Here is a 16,001-nt window from a genome sequence, read left to right on the forward strand (position 1 = left end):
AGAAATTGTATTGGTGAAGGGTTTTTCACTTATTGAGCCAATGTTTGCTGCTAAGTCTCCATACCCCTTACCTACTGTGTCCTTGGCAGTGTATTGATTGATATAATGGGTGTGTAGAAATGTAAGTAGTAGCTCAATGTTTGTAACCTTGGACCCTTGAGTTAATTCTTTTCTTGATTGAGCCCACCTCACCTTTGCCCTATAGGAATGCGGCTTTGTCCAATGTTTTTTTGGAGGCTGGTGCCTGACTTTGGAATAATCACCTTTAGAGAAAAATAAGTTCCTTAAAATGTTAACAGGCCTCCTGGCCAGAAGATGATGTAGTTCACCTGAACTTTTGCATATGCTAAGTTTGAAAGCCTGGCTTCAATTAGGACCAGGAACTGCTGTCCTTGCATGACTCCACCCCTTCCCCCATTATCCTCTATGCACAACTTACAGTATAAAAACTACTTTGGAAAATAAAGTGCGGGCCTTGTTCACCGAAACTTGGTCTCCCCATGTCACTCTCTCCCCCAAATTCTGGCTGAGTCTCCATCTGGAGCGCGGAACCCGCCATGCTTGCTAATTATGCCTGGGCTTCTAAGATCCGACCGGGGAGGCCTCAGTGTCTCCTCTCCTTCGGGAGAACGGAAGGACGCCTGCGGCCTACGTAAGTGGTGCAAACTTCTTGTCTTGAAGTTTTATTGGTCTCCCGCATAAACCAAGCTACTCAGCCTCTTTTCTCCACTGAATTTTCCTACTGAGCTATCCTCATCCTATTACTCTTTATATCTTTGATAAAATATTTAAATAAATAGGTCACTGACGCCGTCCCCGCTTCGAATACCCTGGATCAGCCAGGGCTGGTCCCCGGCACCTAGGCCTCCAAAATCACTCAGATGGTGATTGCAGCCATGAAATTAAAAGACGCTTGCTCCTTGGCAGAAAAGTTATGACCAACCTAGACAGCATATTAAAAAGCAGAGACATTACTTTGGCAACAAAGGTCCATCTAGCCAAAGCCATGGTTTTTCCAGTAGTCATGTATGGATATGAGAATTGGACTATAAAGAAAGATGAGCGCTGAAGAATTGGTGCTTTTGAACTGTGGTGTTGGAGAAGACTTGAGAATTCCTTGGACTGCAAGGAGATCCAACCAGTCCATCCTAAAGGAAATGAGTCCTGAATATTCGTTGGAAGGACTGATGATGAAGCTGAAACTCCAATACTTTGGCCACCTGATGCAAAGACCTGACTCAAGGGAAAAGACCCTGAGGCTGGGAGAGACTGAAGGCAGGAGAAGGGGACAATGGAGAACGAGATGGTTGGATGGCATCACTGATGCGATGGAAGTGAGTTTAAGTAGTCTCCAAGAGTTGGTGATGGACAGGAAAGCCTGACATGCTGCAGTCCATGGGGTCACAAAGAGTTGGACACGACTGAGTGACTGAACTGAACTGAATTGCTAATTTGTTAGGCAAAATAGTAATATTGGTTTGGCCAAAAAGTTTATTCAGGTTTTTATGTAAGCTGTTATCAGATCAGTCGCTCAGTCGTGTCCGACTCTTTGCGACCCCATGAATCGCAACACGCCAGGCCTCCCTGTCCATCATCAACTCCCGGAGTTCACTGAGACTCACGTCCATCAAGTCAGTGATGCCATCCAGCCATCTCATCCTCTATCATCCCCTTCTCCTCCTGCCCCCAGTCCCTCCCAGCATCAGAGTCTTTTCCAATGAGTCAACTCTTCGTATGAGGTGCCCAAAGTACTGGAGTTTCAGCTTTAGCATCATTCCTTCCAAAGAAATCCCAGGGCTGATCTCCTTCAGAATGGACTGATTGGATCTCCTGGCAGTCCAAGGGACTCTCAAGAGTCTTCTCCAACACCACAGTTCAAAAGCATCAATTCTTCTGCGCTCAGCCTTCTTCACAGTCCAACTCTCACATCCATACATGACCACAGGAAAAACCATAGCCTTGACTAGACGAACCTTTGTTGGCAAAGTAATGTCTCTGCTTTTGAATATGCTACCTAGGTTGGTCATAACTTTCCTTCCAAGGAGTAAGTGTCTTTTAATTTCATGGCTGCAATCACCATCTGTAGTGATTTTGGAGCCCCGAAAAATAAAGTCTGACAGTGTTTCCACTGTTTCCCCATCTATTTCCCATGAAGTGGTGGGACCAGATGCCATGATCTTCGTTTTCTGAATGTTGAGCTTTAAGCCAACTTTTTCACTCTCCTCTTTCACTTTCATCAAGAGGCTTTTGAGTTCCTCTTCACTTTCTGCCATAAGGGTGGTGTGTTATAGATGACCCTAAATGAACTTTTTAGCCAACCCATTATATAGTTCAATTTGTATTCCTATGGTTCAACAGTGCTATTAAACATTTTTCACATACTTACTGGTCATTTGCATTTCCAGCTTTGTGAGTAGTCCACTGATGTCGCTTTGTCTATGCCGAGGTTTTTATTATGATTATGGCAAGAAAGCACTTTGTATTTAACAGTGTTAGTAATTTTTGTATCACATATGTTGGAACTGTTTTTCCTATTTGTTATTTTATGATGCTTCTTAAAAATTTTTAGTTTCAAAAAACTTCAAAGCCACAAAGAATTTGAAAGGATAGTGAGCATGCAAATACCCTTCACCTAGATGACCAAGTGGAAACAGCTTGTCCCCTGTGCTTTGTCTCCCTTTGTCACTAGGATGTAGTCATATTCTGAATAAGTGGGATTTGTGTACTGCCTTGTAACAACGCAGAAGAGGATGGCTCTAAGGGGGTCCAATAACTGAGTGAGAATATACCTTCTAATCTATGCTTATCATTTAACAGAAACCTCTTCTTTCCTTCTCATTGTTTCTCACTATTATTTATTTGCTTTGTTCTTTTTTCCCCCCCTCAAACACTAGTGTAACCGAATATAAAATGAAGATTTCTGTGCAGTTCTGATGGTGTTGGTACAGATGGTAGTCACCCTCCTAGTGTCAATAAGCAAAGGGTGGTCGTTAAGAACAGTGTGAGCAGATATCTCATGCAATAAAATCTGTGCAAGCCAGCAATGATAAGAGGAAGAACCTCACTTTGACACAGAAAAAGAATCATTGCCAAAGTGGGAATAATAATGAAGCCTATTTTGAAAACAATACAAAAGCACTTTGAGCTCTTCGGAGAAAATGTACCACTTTTGACAATATCCTTATCATTGTTTTCTGAATGACTGCTGGGAGAATCTTCCATTTGCTGGAATCCATTGTCATCATGTCGTGTACCTACTGGGTTTTATCTCTACTAGACAAAAAAAACACCAGATTTTTTCCTTGAGCAATACTGGCGAAAAAGGAAAACCATCCTCTGTGAAAATTAGACTTCTTGGCTTTTATATACCTATGGTGTAGGAGAGGACACTTGCAGACAGTTGACTGGACTCTAATCTGGGCCTCATTGTTCTTTTTAAGTTTTAAAAATTGAAGGATAGTTGGATTATGTGTGTTAATTACTGCTATACAGCAAAGCGATTCAGTTATACATATATATGCATTCTTTTTTAAAATATTATTTTCCATTATGGTTTATCATAAGATATTGACTATAGCACTTTGTGCTATACAGTAGGACCTTGTTTATCCATCCTATATATAAAAGGTCACATCTTCCACTCCCAGGGACTGCCTTGGACCTGCTTACTTTTAAGACCCAGTTTGGACTCTCTCCAGTTTTTGACCATGGCTCACTTCATTTCATTTTCAAATTTGAGGCCACTTTAGCCTCCCAAATCCACAGCAATGACTGAGATGCTCCCACAGGCTTGTAGGGCTCCTACGAACTTGCCAGGCTCCCATCTTCCTGATAAGACAGCCAGTGGTTGTATTACTTTATTGAACAGGAAAGGAAGGATGCAAAGACCCTTTCTGGGTTCCAGCTCCACGCCCCAGTTCACATTTTTCTCCATTCTTCCAGACCCTAACAGGGGCAAGGGCACTCCATGGCCATGGAGAACTGTCCAAGCAAAGTGCTCTGCCAGAATCTTTGTATTTGGTTCTCTGCTACCTAGTCTGTTCTCTTCAGCTATCATAGCGTGCAAAACTGCAGCTCAGAAACTCTGTGCTCTGTCAAGAGGAGAAGACAAAGAGGAACTGGAGACAGGACAGGAGAACTTTCTTGAGGGCTGGTGACACATAGTTCGTCTCTGTCCTACTTCCCCTGCCTTCTCCACCTGGAGCTTTTTTTATCGCTGTGTGTCCACTCCACCTCTTGGATGGACACTCCCCGCCTACCACACATCCCCTGGCTGCCATCTAAACAGTCCTCCCGCTTGGCCTTGTGCGGCTCTCTTGACTTATTATTATTTTTAATATTTGTTTATTTGGCTGTGCTGGGTCTTAGTCGTTGCATGTAGGGTCTGGTTCCCTGACTTGGGATCAAACCCAGGCCCCCTGCACTGGGAGTGTGGAGTCTTAACTGCTGGACATGAGGGAAGTCCCTGTTGTTTTCATTTAGAACTGAGTCAATATGAGGTAGTAAAATAACCTCCAGTATTTTCTTCTCCAAGAATCCCTTTTGTTATTTTCCCTACAGATTCCTTGTTTCAAACAATGATTTATATAAACCTATTTGAAAATCATATTTTTATTCTCAAATTAAAAAATCTAAGATAGGGCAATTCCCTGCTGGTCCAGTAGTTAAGATTTCATGCTTTCATTGCCAAGGGCATGGGTTTGATATCTGGTGGGGCAACTAACATCCCACAAGCTGCATGGTATGGCCAAAACAAACAAACAAAACCCTAAGATATAAATGACTTCAAACTAGACAGACTAGTGAAGGGTTGCCTCTGCCAAGGGATGATGGCTTCCTGTGGCACTACCTTCATGGAGGGGAAAGGGAAACGGGTACACTGAACACCCGAGGCTCTGTTCCCCACTACAAGAGCTGGGACCTGGTTGTATCTCTGGGTTTCTCCCTGAAACTTGACCTCTCTGTTTGATGTGATTCATTTACCCTTGATATATATTTATGATGCAAAAAGGACTACAGGGTTTTAAGCTTCATACAAAACCCTGATCTACGTTCACTTCAATTCAGAACGCCTAGACTGAAGAAGGTCCAAACTAAGAAAAGGTTATTTCTCTTTTTATTTTTTAATTTTTTTTTTTACTATGGTTGGCTTACAATCAGTTATACATATATACTCACCTAGAGTATATACACTCATCTAGAGTCAGACATCCTGCAATGTGAAGTCAAGTGGGCCTTAGGAAGCATCATTACAAACAAAGCTAGTAGAGATGATGGAATTCCAGTTGAGCTATTTCAAATCCTGAAAGATGATGCTGTGAAAGTGCTGCACTCAATATGCCAGTAAATTTGGAAAACTCAGCAGTGGCCACAGGACTGGAAAAGGTCAGTTTTCATTCCAATCCCAAAGAAAAGCAATGCCAAAGAATGCTCAAACTACTGCACAATTGCACTCATCTCACATGCTAGTAAAATAATGCTCAAAAGTCTCCAAGTCAGGCTTCAGCAATACGTGAACTGTGAACTTCCAGATGTTCAAGCTGGTTTTAGAAAAGGCAAAGGAACCAGAGATCAAATTGCCAATATCTGTTGGATCATCCAAAAAGCAAGAGAGTTCCAGAATAACATCTATTTCTGCTTTATTGACTATGCCAAAGCCTTTGACTGCATGGATCACAATAAACTGTGGAAAATTCTGAAAGAGATGGGAATACCAGGCCACCTGACTTGCCTCTTGAGAAACCTGTATGCAGTTCAGGAAGCAATGGTTAGAACTGGACATGGAACAAGACTGGTTCAAAATAGGAAAAGGAGTATGTCAAGGCCGTATATTGTCACCCTGTTTATTTATATATGCAGAGTACATCATGAGAAATACTGGCCTGGAAGAAGCACAAGCTGGAATCAAGACTGCCCGGAGAAATATCAATAATCTCAGATATGCAGATGACACCACCCTTATGGCAGAAAGTGAAGAAGAACTAAAGAGCCTTTTGATTAAAGTGAAAAAGGAGAGTGAAAAAGTTGGCTTAAAGCTCAAGATTAGGAAAACTAAGATCATGGCATCTGGTCCCATCATTTCATGGCAAATAGATGGAGAAACAGTGGAAACAGTGTCAGACTTTATTTTTGGGGGCTCCAAAATCAATGCAGATGGTGATTGCAGCCATGAAATTAAAAGACGCTTACTCCTTGGAAGAAAAGTTATGAACAACCTAGCCAGCATATTAAAAAGCAGACGCATTACTTTGCCAACAAAGGTCCATCTAGTCAAGTCCATGGTTTTTCCAGTAGTCATGTATGGATGTGACAGTTGGACTATAAAGAAAGCTGAGCACCGAAGAATTGATGCTTTTGAACTGTGGTGTTGGAGAAAACTCTTGAGAGTCCCTTGGACTGCAAGTCTGATCCAACCAGACTAAAGGAGATCAGTTCTGGGTGTTCATTGGAGGAAGTGATGTTGAAGCTGAAACGCCAATACTTTGCCCACCTGATGCGAAGAGGTGACTTATTGGAAAAGACCTTGATGCTGGGAAGCATTGAAGGCAGAAGGAGAAGGGGACGACAGAGGATGAGATAGTTGGATGGCATCACCGACTCAATGGACATGAGTTTGGGTGAACTCCAGGAGTTGGTGATGGTCAGGGAGGCCTGGTGTTCTATGGTTTATGGGGTTGCAAAGAGTCGGACACGACTGAGCAACTGAACTGATACTAATGCTGATACATATTCTACTCTTTTTTAGATTCTTTTACTATATAAATCATTACAGGGTATTGAGTTCCCTGTGCCATACAGTAGTTCCTTATTAGTTATCTATTTTATACATAGTTGTGTGTGAAAAGGTCATTTCCCTTTAACTCAATACTAATTTTAATAAATCATCTCTTAGGCTGTATTATTAATGTATATGTTAGTTGCTCAGTCGTGTCTGACTCTTTGTGACCCGATGGACTGTAGCCCACCAGGCTCCTCTGTCCATGGAATTCCCCAGGCAAGAGTACTAGAGTGGGTAGCCATTCCCTTCTCCAGGAGATCTTCCTGACTCAGGGACTGAACCTGGGTCTCCTACATTGCAGACAGATTCTTTACCATCTGAGTCACCATTTCAAGCAAGTTTATTACTTTTGTTTTGTTTACCCTGGATACCAAAATCATCTTTACAGTAAAGCACATATGACGGGCTAAGAACTATAAAGAAAGCTCCAGATGATCTAAATAGCATAAAAATGGATTTGCTTTAAAATATTTCCTATAGGAATTGAATTTGGCACGTTGTTGTTATTGTCTAGTTACTAAGTTGTGTCCGATTCTTTTGTGACCCAATAGACTGTAGCCCACCAGGCTCCTCTGTCCATGGGATTTCCCAGGCAAGAATACTGGTGTGGGTTGCCATTTCCTTCTGCAAGGGATCTTCCTGACCCAGTGATTGAATATGCGTCTCCTGCATTGACAGGCAGATTCTTTCCCATTGAGCAACCAGCGAAGCTGTTGAATTTGGGATATGCTTTACTAAAAATACAAAAGATGTAACACCAAAACTAGGACCCTGAAATAACTGTCATGATGGCAAGCATTAAAATGCAATGAAAATAACAAAGAATAACTTTATTAAAGTCTAAATTCTGCCATTAACTTCATATGCAAAACTTGTATGGAAGTTAGAATGCATATAAAGCAAAGGAAAATTTATCTTTACAGTCATCTCACTGAGTGAGAAAAGTTGTTTGTTGGTTTTGTACTTATTTTAGACCCTAAAATGGTTATTTTACTTACCATTTGGAAGCATGAGAAGAATGTAAGTTATAATCAATAGGAGTTGTTAACACATGTTGGTGTACAACGTTTAAATACTTCTCGATGTGTATCTGTTACAGAAAAGTTAAAGTTTAGGCCATTAGAGTGGACTGGAAATCCTCACCTAATTTTCTCCATTACATTAGGTTAACCCTCTGACTGATGTAATTAAGCCAAAAGACATAACATGCTATGTGTTTATTACAAGCCTAAGGTATCATTAGGCATCTCAAGGCCAAATTACTTTATCCCAAAAAGCATCATAAACAGTTGAGACTCAAAGCTGAAGTGACCTGCAGCATTTTTCACAAATGAAACTGCACAGTAGTCAGTTTGCTACTTGGTCGGGGGAACTTGCTAGGTACAATGGACACAGAGTAATGTCTTTCTCTTACCAGGACTTCAACCAAGCATCTGAGGAAAGAGTTTGGCCTTTAGGTAACAGATTATTTTAAATGGCCAAACCCAAAGACTCCAGCTGGGTCCAGCCCTCTCACCATCACGTTATATAGGACAACAGCATGCTAACCCGATGAGGCAACAACATATTACCCCATCTCTCAGCCTCAGGAGCTGAGCTAGGAGGCCAGTAGGATGCAACAGTGAAGGCTGGAAGCAAGAGTAGAGATGCTGATAGAGGTCTAGACGATGGAGGTGGTCTTTATTGGAGCCACGTGCTAATAGATCCTGGTTTTGTATATGAGTGTTATCCTAGTCTGAAGATTGGATTCTCCTGTGCCATTAGGTCCATCTATAATAATGAAGTTCCTATCTACTTTTTAAAAAATATTTATTTATTTATTTGGCTGTGCCAGGTCCTCATTGCAACACGTGGGATCTTTAGCTGGGGCATGTGAACTCTTAGTTACAGCATGTGGGATCTCGTACCCTGACCAGAAATCAAACCCAGGCCCCCGCCGGCATTAGAAGCTTGGGGTCTTAGCCACTGGACCACCACAGGAAAGTCCTCCTATCTACTTGAGTTCTATTTCCAGTGTTATGTACTAGGTTATAATATTTAAAAATTACTTAATATTAAAACACTTAAGCTATTAAGGAAGAGTAAACTCTATTTTTTAGAATCCCAGTGATTCTGATAGAAACTCTCTACAATGTATTGGTATGAATCCTTTTCTGTCAGGCATACTGTTGGACTAAGAGTAGTTATTTTTAAAATTATAAATTCTTTTTATCAAACCACATTTTAGGGGTCATAAATTACGGCATAATCATATATTATCCATGTCTCACATTCTTTGTGGCCTGTGACAGGATGTAAATCAATCAATCAGCTAATAATCCCATTCTTAAAAAAGGAACAGGATGGGAAAGCTGATGACCAACCAAAGCCCCCTCTGTTCCAGAATTACACAGAGCCTGTGAGAAGCACAGTTCTTCTGGAGGAATCTTTGTCTCCTTCCAGGATTTTATTTAATATCTAAAGCTCTACTTACTTTTAACCCCATTTCAGTCCTTTTGATGGCTGTTTCAAGATTCTGAATGTCTAGAGCCCCGCCTTTTTCCTCAAGCGGGAATTTTGTTAATTTCTCCCTTAATTCATAAAGATCTTCATGGACCTAGAGAGAGAAACATGTAAAAGAATACATAAATATTACACCTAAAAGAGTTACTTAGCTTAAAGGTTTGCAATCTGCTTGAATTGCTAAAGACAATAAAGTTGATTTAAAGGTGGTGTTCATTGAAAAGACTGTCCTTATAGTTCTAGGATATGCTTTATTAGAAGCACATTATGGCTCCAGTTACTGTCTTTCAGATTTTGAAAAATTAAGATTTTATACAATTTTCTATTTGTCCTTCCCCCATTAGAAACGGATCCAAGATAAAATTGCAACCCAAATACCTTCTGCTTTCTCTGGTGGAAAAGAAGGTGAGTCAGATATAAGAAAAAGTTCATTCCAAACTTTGATTTCTACTAATTGATTGAGAGGTTAAAAAGAAAAAAGAAAACTTTCAGAAAAGAAAGGTTCTAGTGAAAACAGTGCCTGTCAAAAGAGAATTCTAAATATGTTGACAGGGTCTGTTGGTTTTCCATTCTAGCTAGATCTTCCCCACTTAGTGCGCTGAAGAAGCAGTTCTGTAGGGGTGGCCTTAATTTTGTTTTATGTACTCAGAAATGAAAACAATCCATGAAGAAAAAGCAACATGTCATTACTTGAACATTTTCCTTCAGTTCATATTTTCCTTAGAAATGATGAATATTTCTCCAAAGTCAAGCACCCTCAGAGTAACGTGAGCATTATGAAATTAGACAGCACAAGATTCTCTGCCTTCATATTAGAAACCAAACTTCCAGAAACAAATACAGATGGCACCAATTATGGCATGGGCTGCTGCCACAAGAGAAACATTTTGCTATGCAAATTTATGAACCCAACACCTGTTTCAGCAATAGTCACACCAATAACAATCTGCAGATTGGGTGGCTAAAGGCACTTTGAAACAGTTACCTTTTTCTCTGTTGGTATAACTGGACCTATACATTGATCCAGCCTATGTTATCAGTTACTCTCAAACATTCCCAAGGAGCCAAGTATTTGAAAGATCAAAAGATTTGCATCTTTTCACTGATGAGCAGCACAATCTGGCAGACAGATCAGGTCATTTGTACCCTGCACAAATTATTATATTGAGCCTCCAGGGCTCACAGATTGAAATTTGAACACACCTACTGTTTGCTGATAGGCACTAAGGATGAAGATGTATTAATATTTTTTTCGATTTTTTTGTCCAAATTACTGCTGCAAGCTATTTACAGTCTATTGTCTAAAGACATTTGAAAAGTACAAAAAGGCAGTTCAAGGGCAAGCCCACTTCCAGGCCCATAATTTTGTGGTTTCACTTTTTCTTTTTTAAGATTTATTTATTTATGGTTGCACTGGGTCTTCATTTTTCTCTAGCTGTGGTGCATGGACTTCTCATTGTGGTGACCTGTTGCAGAGAACAGGCTCTAGGCACACGGGCTTCAACAGTTGTGGCTCTAGAGAGCTGGCTCCGTAGTTGTAGCTCACAGGCTTAGCTGCCACAAGGCATTTGGGATCTTCCAAGAGCAGGGATTGAACCTGTGTTCCCTGCATTGGCAGGAGTATCCTTAACCACTGGCCCACCAGGGAAGCCCCTGGCTCAACTTTTGAATGCACTGAATTTCCTTCTTGTGGCTCTAGTATCTGTAGCTTCATGTATCCTTGTATAATTATACCTGTCAACTGCTGGAGGGAGTGAAAACAACACTGGACTATTTATCAGGGAACTGAAAATCTGGCTACTTCTTCTGTTTTGTAGGAACCATTATGTCTTCATAGAGTTGGGAGATAATATGTAACAGTCTAATAGTAATAACTTGGTAAAAGGCAGATGAACATGATTCCTTGTTCTATTACTAGTCACACAATGTCCATGCACACCATCCACATTTCCTCTAGTGTCCTCACCAAGGGGGAAAAAGAGAATTACTCTTCTTATGTAATGAAAATGAGACAATACATGTGTAAATGAACTAATATAGGCTTTGGAATCAGACAGCTATGAACTAGAATTCTATTTCCTTCTTTACTAAACTGAGATAGGCAAATTTACTTTTTTTTTTTAGAGCCTTAGTGTTCTTATCTGTAAAATGGGGATAAATAGCATCTTTCAACATAGTGGCAAGAATAAAATGAGTTAAAAAGATGTAAAGTGCTTTGTCCAGGGCCAGCCACAGAGGAGGACACTGAGCCAATGTTAATTCTTTTCTCCTAATTGGTAAAACCTAGTGAAACACTTTGTATGTAACTGGCACTTAGTTAATATTCATTGACTTGAATTACTCCCTTAATCTTTCTGAAGAGCTTTTTACTTTCCTAGCCAGGTATTGTCTTCTTCACTCTTAGTAACTGCACAGCTGTTTGTATAGCCGCAACAGAGACAACTACTATAGGAAATGTTTCACCAGACCTGGGTAGAAAAAGATTAGGTTCTAAATCTTTGTTCTTTCTTCAGATAGATTCACTCTCCCATACTGAAATTTTATGTGTCACCCATCATTTTTGTGATTATCAAATACATTGTGTTCCATACATTTCCCACTTGGAGAAAGATTTCGACAGTTTGGGGACAGGGCTACTTAATAAGAAGCTCTCAAAAGATTTAATGCAGACAAAAATTGCTCTACAATTTAAATTATTTTTTAGACTTTTGCCATATCATGTGGCTTGTTGGATCTTAGTTCCCCAATCAGGGATTGAACCTGGGCTCTTTGCATGAGGAGTCTTAACCACTGGACCACCAGGGAATTTCCCAGAATTTAAGAGCCATGCAACACCATGTTCATGGATTGGAAGAATCAATATAGTGAAAATGAGTATACTACCCAAAGCAATTTACAGATTCAACGCAATCCCTATCAAGCTACCAACAGTATTCTTCACAGAGCTAGAACAAATAATTTCACAATTTGTATGGAAATACAAAAAACCTTGAATAGCCAAAGCGATCTTGAGAAAGAAGAATGGAACTGGAGGAATCAACCTACCTGACTTCAGGCTCTACTACAAAGCCACAGTTATCAAGACAGTATGGTACTGGCACAAAGACAGAAATATAGATCAATGGAATAAAATAGAAAGCCCAGAGATAAATCCACGAACATATGGACACCTTATCTTTGACAAAGGAGGCAAGAATATACAATGGATTAAAGACAATCTCTTTAACAAGTGGTGCTGGGAAATCTGGTCAACCACTTGTAAAAGAATGAAACTAGACCACTTTCTAACACCATACACAAAAATAAACTCAAAATGGATTAAAGATCTAAACGTAAGACCAGAAACTATAAAACTCCTAGAGGAGAACATAGGCAAAACACTCTCTGACATACATCACAGCAGGATCCTCCATGACCCACCTCCCAGAATATTGGAAATAAAAGCAAAAATAAACAAATGGGACCTAATTAACCTTAAAAGCTTCTGCACATCAAAGGAAACTATTAGCAAGGTGAAAAGACAGCCTTCAGAATGGGAGAAAATAATAGCAAATGAAGCAACTGACAAACAACTAATCTCAAAAATACACAAGCAACTCCTACAGCTCAACTCCAGAAAAATAAACGACCCAATCAAAAAATGGGCCAAAGAACTAAATAGACATTTCTCCAAAGAAGACATACAGATGGCTAACAAACACATGAAAAGATGCTCAACATCACTCATTATCAGAGAAATGCAAATCAAAACCACTATGAGGTACCATTTCACACCAGTCAGAATGGCTGCGATCCAAAAGTCTACAAATAATAAATGCTGGAGAGGGTGTGGAGAAAAGGGAACCCTCTTACACTGTTGGTGGGAATGCAAACTAGTACAGCCACTATGGAGAACAGTGTGGATATTCCTTAAAAAACTGGAAATAGAACTGCCTTATGATCCAGCAATCCCACTGCTGGGCATACACACTGAGGAAACCAGAAGGGAAAGAGACACGTGTACCCCAATGTTCATCGCAGCACTGTTTATAATAGCCAGGACATGGAAGCAACCTAGATGTCCATCAGCAGATGAATGGATAAGAAAGCAGTGGTACATATACACAATGGAGTATTACTCAGCCATTAAAAAGAATACATTTGAATCAGTTCTAATGAGGTGGATGAAACTGGAGCCTATTATACAGAGTGAAGTAAGCCAGAAGGAAAAACATAAATACAGTATACTAACGCATATATATGGAATTTAGAAAGATGGTAACAATAACCCGGTGTACGAGACAGCAAAAGAGACACTGATGTATAGAACAGTCTTATGGACTCTGTGGGAGAGGGAGAGGGTGGGAAGATTTGGGAGAATGACATTGAAACATGTAAAATATCATGTAAGAAACGAGTTGCCAGTCCAGGTTCGATGCACGATACTGGATGCTTGGGGCTAGTGCACTGGGACGACCCAGAGGGATGGTATGGGGAGGGAGGAGGGAGGAGGGTTCAGGATGGGGAACACATGTATACCTGTGGCGGATTCATTTTGATATTTGGCAAAACTAAGACAATTATGTAAAGTTTAAAAATAAAATAAAATAAATAAAATAAATAAATTTAAATTAAAAAAATAAAGCAGGAAAAAAAAAAAAGACTCAGTTTTGTCAAAAGCAATCTTATAATTCCATTTCTTTGCTAGTCCTAGGATCACACTTTGAGATAAGAGCTAAAGATAAGAGTTTAAATGAGTCATTCTCATTTTATTGTTGTATGGTATACACTCCTGGCAAACCAGACAGAAGAGGTTGAAAAAGAATTCAGTCGGTGCAGTTCAGTCGCTCAGTCGTGTCCAACTCTTTGCAACCCCATGGACTGCAGCACACCAGGCCTCCTTGTCCATCACCAACTCCTGGAGTTTATTCAAACTCATTCCATCGAGTCGGTGATCCCATCCAACCATCTCATCCTCTGTCGTCCCCTCTCCTCCAGCCTTCAACCTTTCTCAGCATCAGGGTCTTTTCTAGTGAGTCAGTTCTTCACATCAGGTGGCCAAAGTTTTAGAGTTTCAGCTTCAGTATCAGTCCTTCTGGGGAATATTCAGGACTGATTTCCTTTAGGATGGACTGGTTGGATCTCCTTGCAGTCCAAGGGACTCTCAAGAGTCTTCTCCAACATCACAGTTCAAAAGCATCAAATCTTCAGTGCTCAGCTTTCTTTATAGTCCATCATTCACATCCATTCATGACTACATATATTAATTTTTTCCCTCATTATACATATTCTACATTGTATCAGGGAGAATTTTACACTGTATATACAGATCAGACTCAATAATTAGATTAAGGGGTGGCCTCTCTTTCTCTACATAGCCCTCCACTTAAGTGTGTACAAAGTAACCCTTTCAAGCAAATAGGGGTGTTGATCAACATAGATATGATTATTCCTAGTTCTTCCCAAAGAGAGATCTGGCCTCTGCCATTAGACCCTGGGACATGATCACTAGGCCCCCAGAGCATCCTGTTTGATGGGAATGGGGTTTATGATGGGGACTTTGAGCTATGCTGTATCAGTTCTAATCTCTAGAGGAATTAGACTGAAATCATTGGTCTGCTCTCTGGGAAGGGCTGAAGACTAAAGTCAGCCAAATGGGCATTGTGATTGAGCTCCAATAAACCTCTGGACATTAAAGTCTTGGGAAAGCTTCCCTAGTTGGCAATAATCTGTATATGTTGTCACATATCATGACTGAAAGGAGGTAATGCTATGACTCCACTGGGAGAAAATGGCTGGAAGCTCCATTTGAACCCCTTCTGGACTCTCTGCCCTGAGCCTCTCTTCCCTTGGTTGATTTTAATTTCTATTCTTTTGCTATAAAAACACTGTAATTATCAACACAGTGCTTTTCTGAGTTTTGTGAGTGCTCTAACAAATTAGCCAATGTGACATGGTTGGGGCTTCCAAAAGTGTAGACAGCTGGTCTGAATTAAGGATAGTTCTAGGGACCCCTGAACTTGTGCCTGGTGTCTAAGTGAGGGCAGTCTTGTGGAGACTCTTCCCTCACACTTGGCAGTCTGGCCAAACTCATTCTAGGGTGCTGGTGAAAGCAAGGATAAGAAAAGGTAAGGTAAGAAGATCTGGGTATGATTCATATTGAGGAAGTCTATAAAATTGGTGAGTTTAGGGGTTTAAAGAAGTCTCCCAGAGGGAAGGACCAAATCATGGCAGGAAGAAAAATTAGACCAAGTGCAGATCTGAGTAGAGTTCTGATAGTCCTTAGGGAAATTACTTCAAACTTTTAGTCAAGTAGAGCTAAATATGAGTTGAAGGTGATGATATGTCAAAAATGTTTCAAAACCATCACATATAAATGTGGGGGGGGGGGGCGGAAAGTAGTGCTTTTAACATTCTGGAAAAATCTGAGTGTAACAGTCACAAACTGAGTTGAACTGAGAAATCAAAACTTTCCTGATGTTCCCCCCTCAGATTAGAGAGTTACTTTCCTGTGCTTTTCATCACCTTTCCACATTCAAAGTTTAACTTGATTAGCAAGCTTTTATCTTGTTCCCAAGTAAGGAATTTTTATTATTTTTATTGGTATATAATTGACATAAACATTATATTAGTTTCACATAGACAACATCAGTCAATATTTGTACATATTGCTAAATGATTGCCACAGTAAGGCTAGTTAACATACATCACCATATATAGTTATAATACAACTTTTTTCTTG

General features: G+C 40.2%; 2 protein-coding genes across 2 annotated transcripts in view; one reads left to right on the top strand and one right to left on the bottom strand.

Annotated features, from left to right (window-relative positions):
* The window catches only part of IQCH (IQ motif containing H), a 231,508-nt gene that overhangs the window by 214,028 nt on the left and 1,479 nt on the right, over window positions 1-16,001 (bottom strand). Inside the window, 2 exon segments of the mRNA XM_086322857.1 lie at window positions 7,777-7,868; window positions 9,252-9,374. Coding sequence (XP_086178983.1) covers window positions 7,777-7,868; window positions 9,252-9,374 — 215 coding nt within the window.
* Window positions 1-16,001, top strand: part of AAGAB (alpha and gamma adaptin binding protein) — a 111,587-nt gene that overhangs the window by 19,203 nt on the left and 76,383 nt on the right. The window lies entirely within an intron of this gene.

This window comes from Bos grunniens, chromosome 10, assembly GCF_055505025.1.
Source record: "Bos grunniens cultivar Pamir isolate PY7600 chromosome 10, Bosgru_T2T1.0, whole genome shotgun sequence".
NCBI classification, from domain to species: domain Eukaryota; kingdom Metazoa; phylum Chordata; class Mammalia; order Artiodactyla; family Bovidae; genus Bos; species Bos grunniens.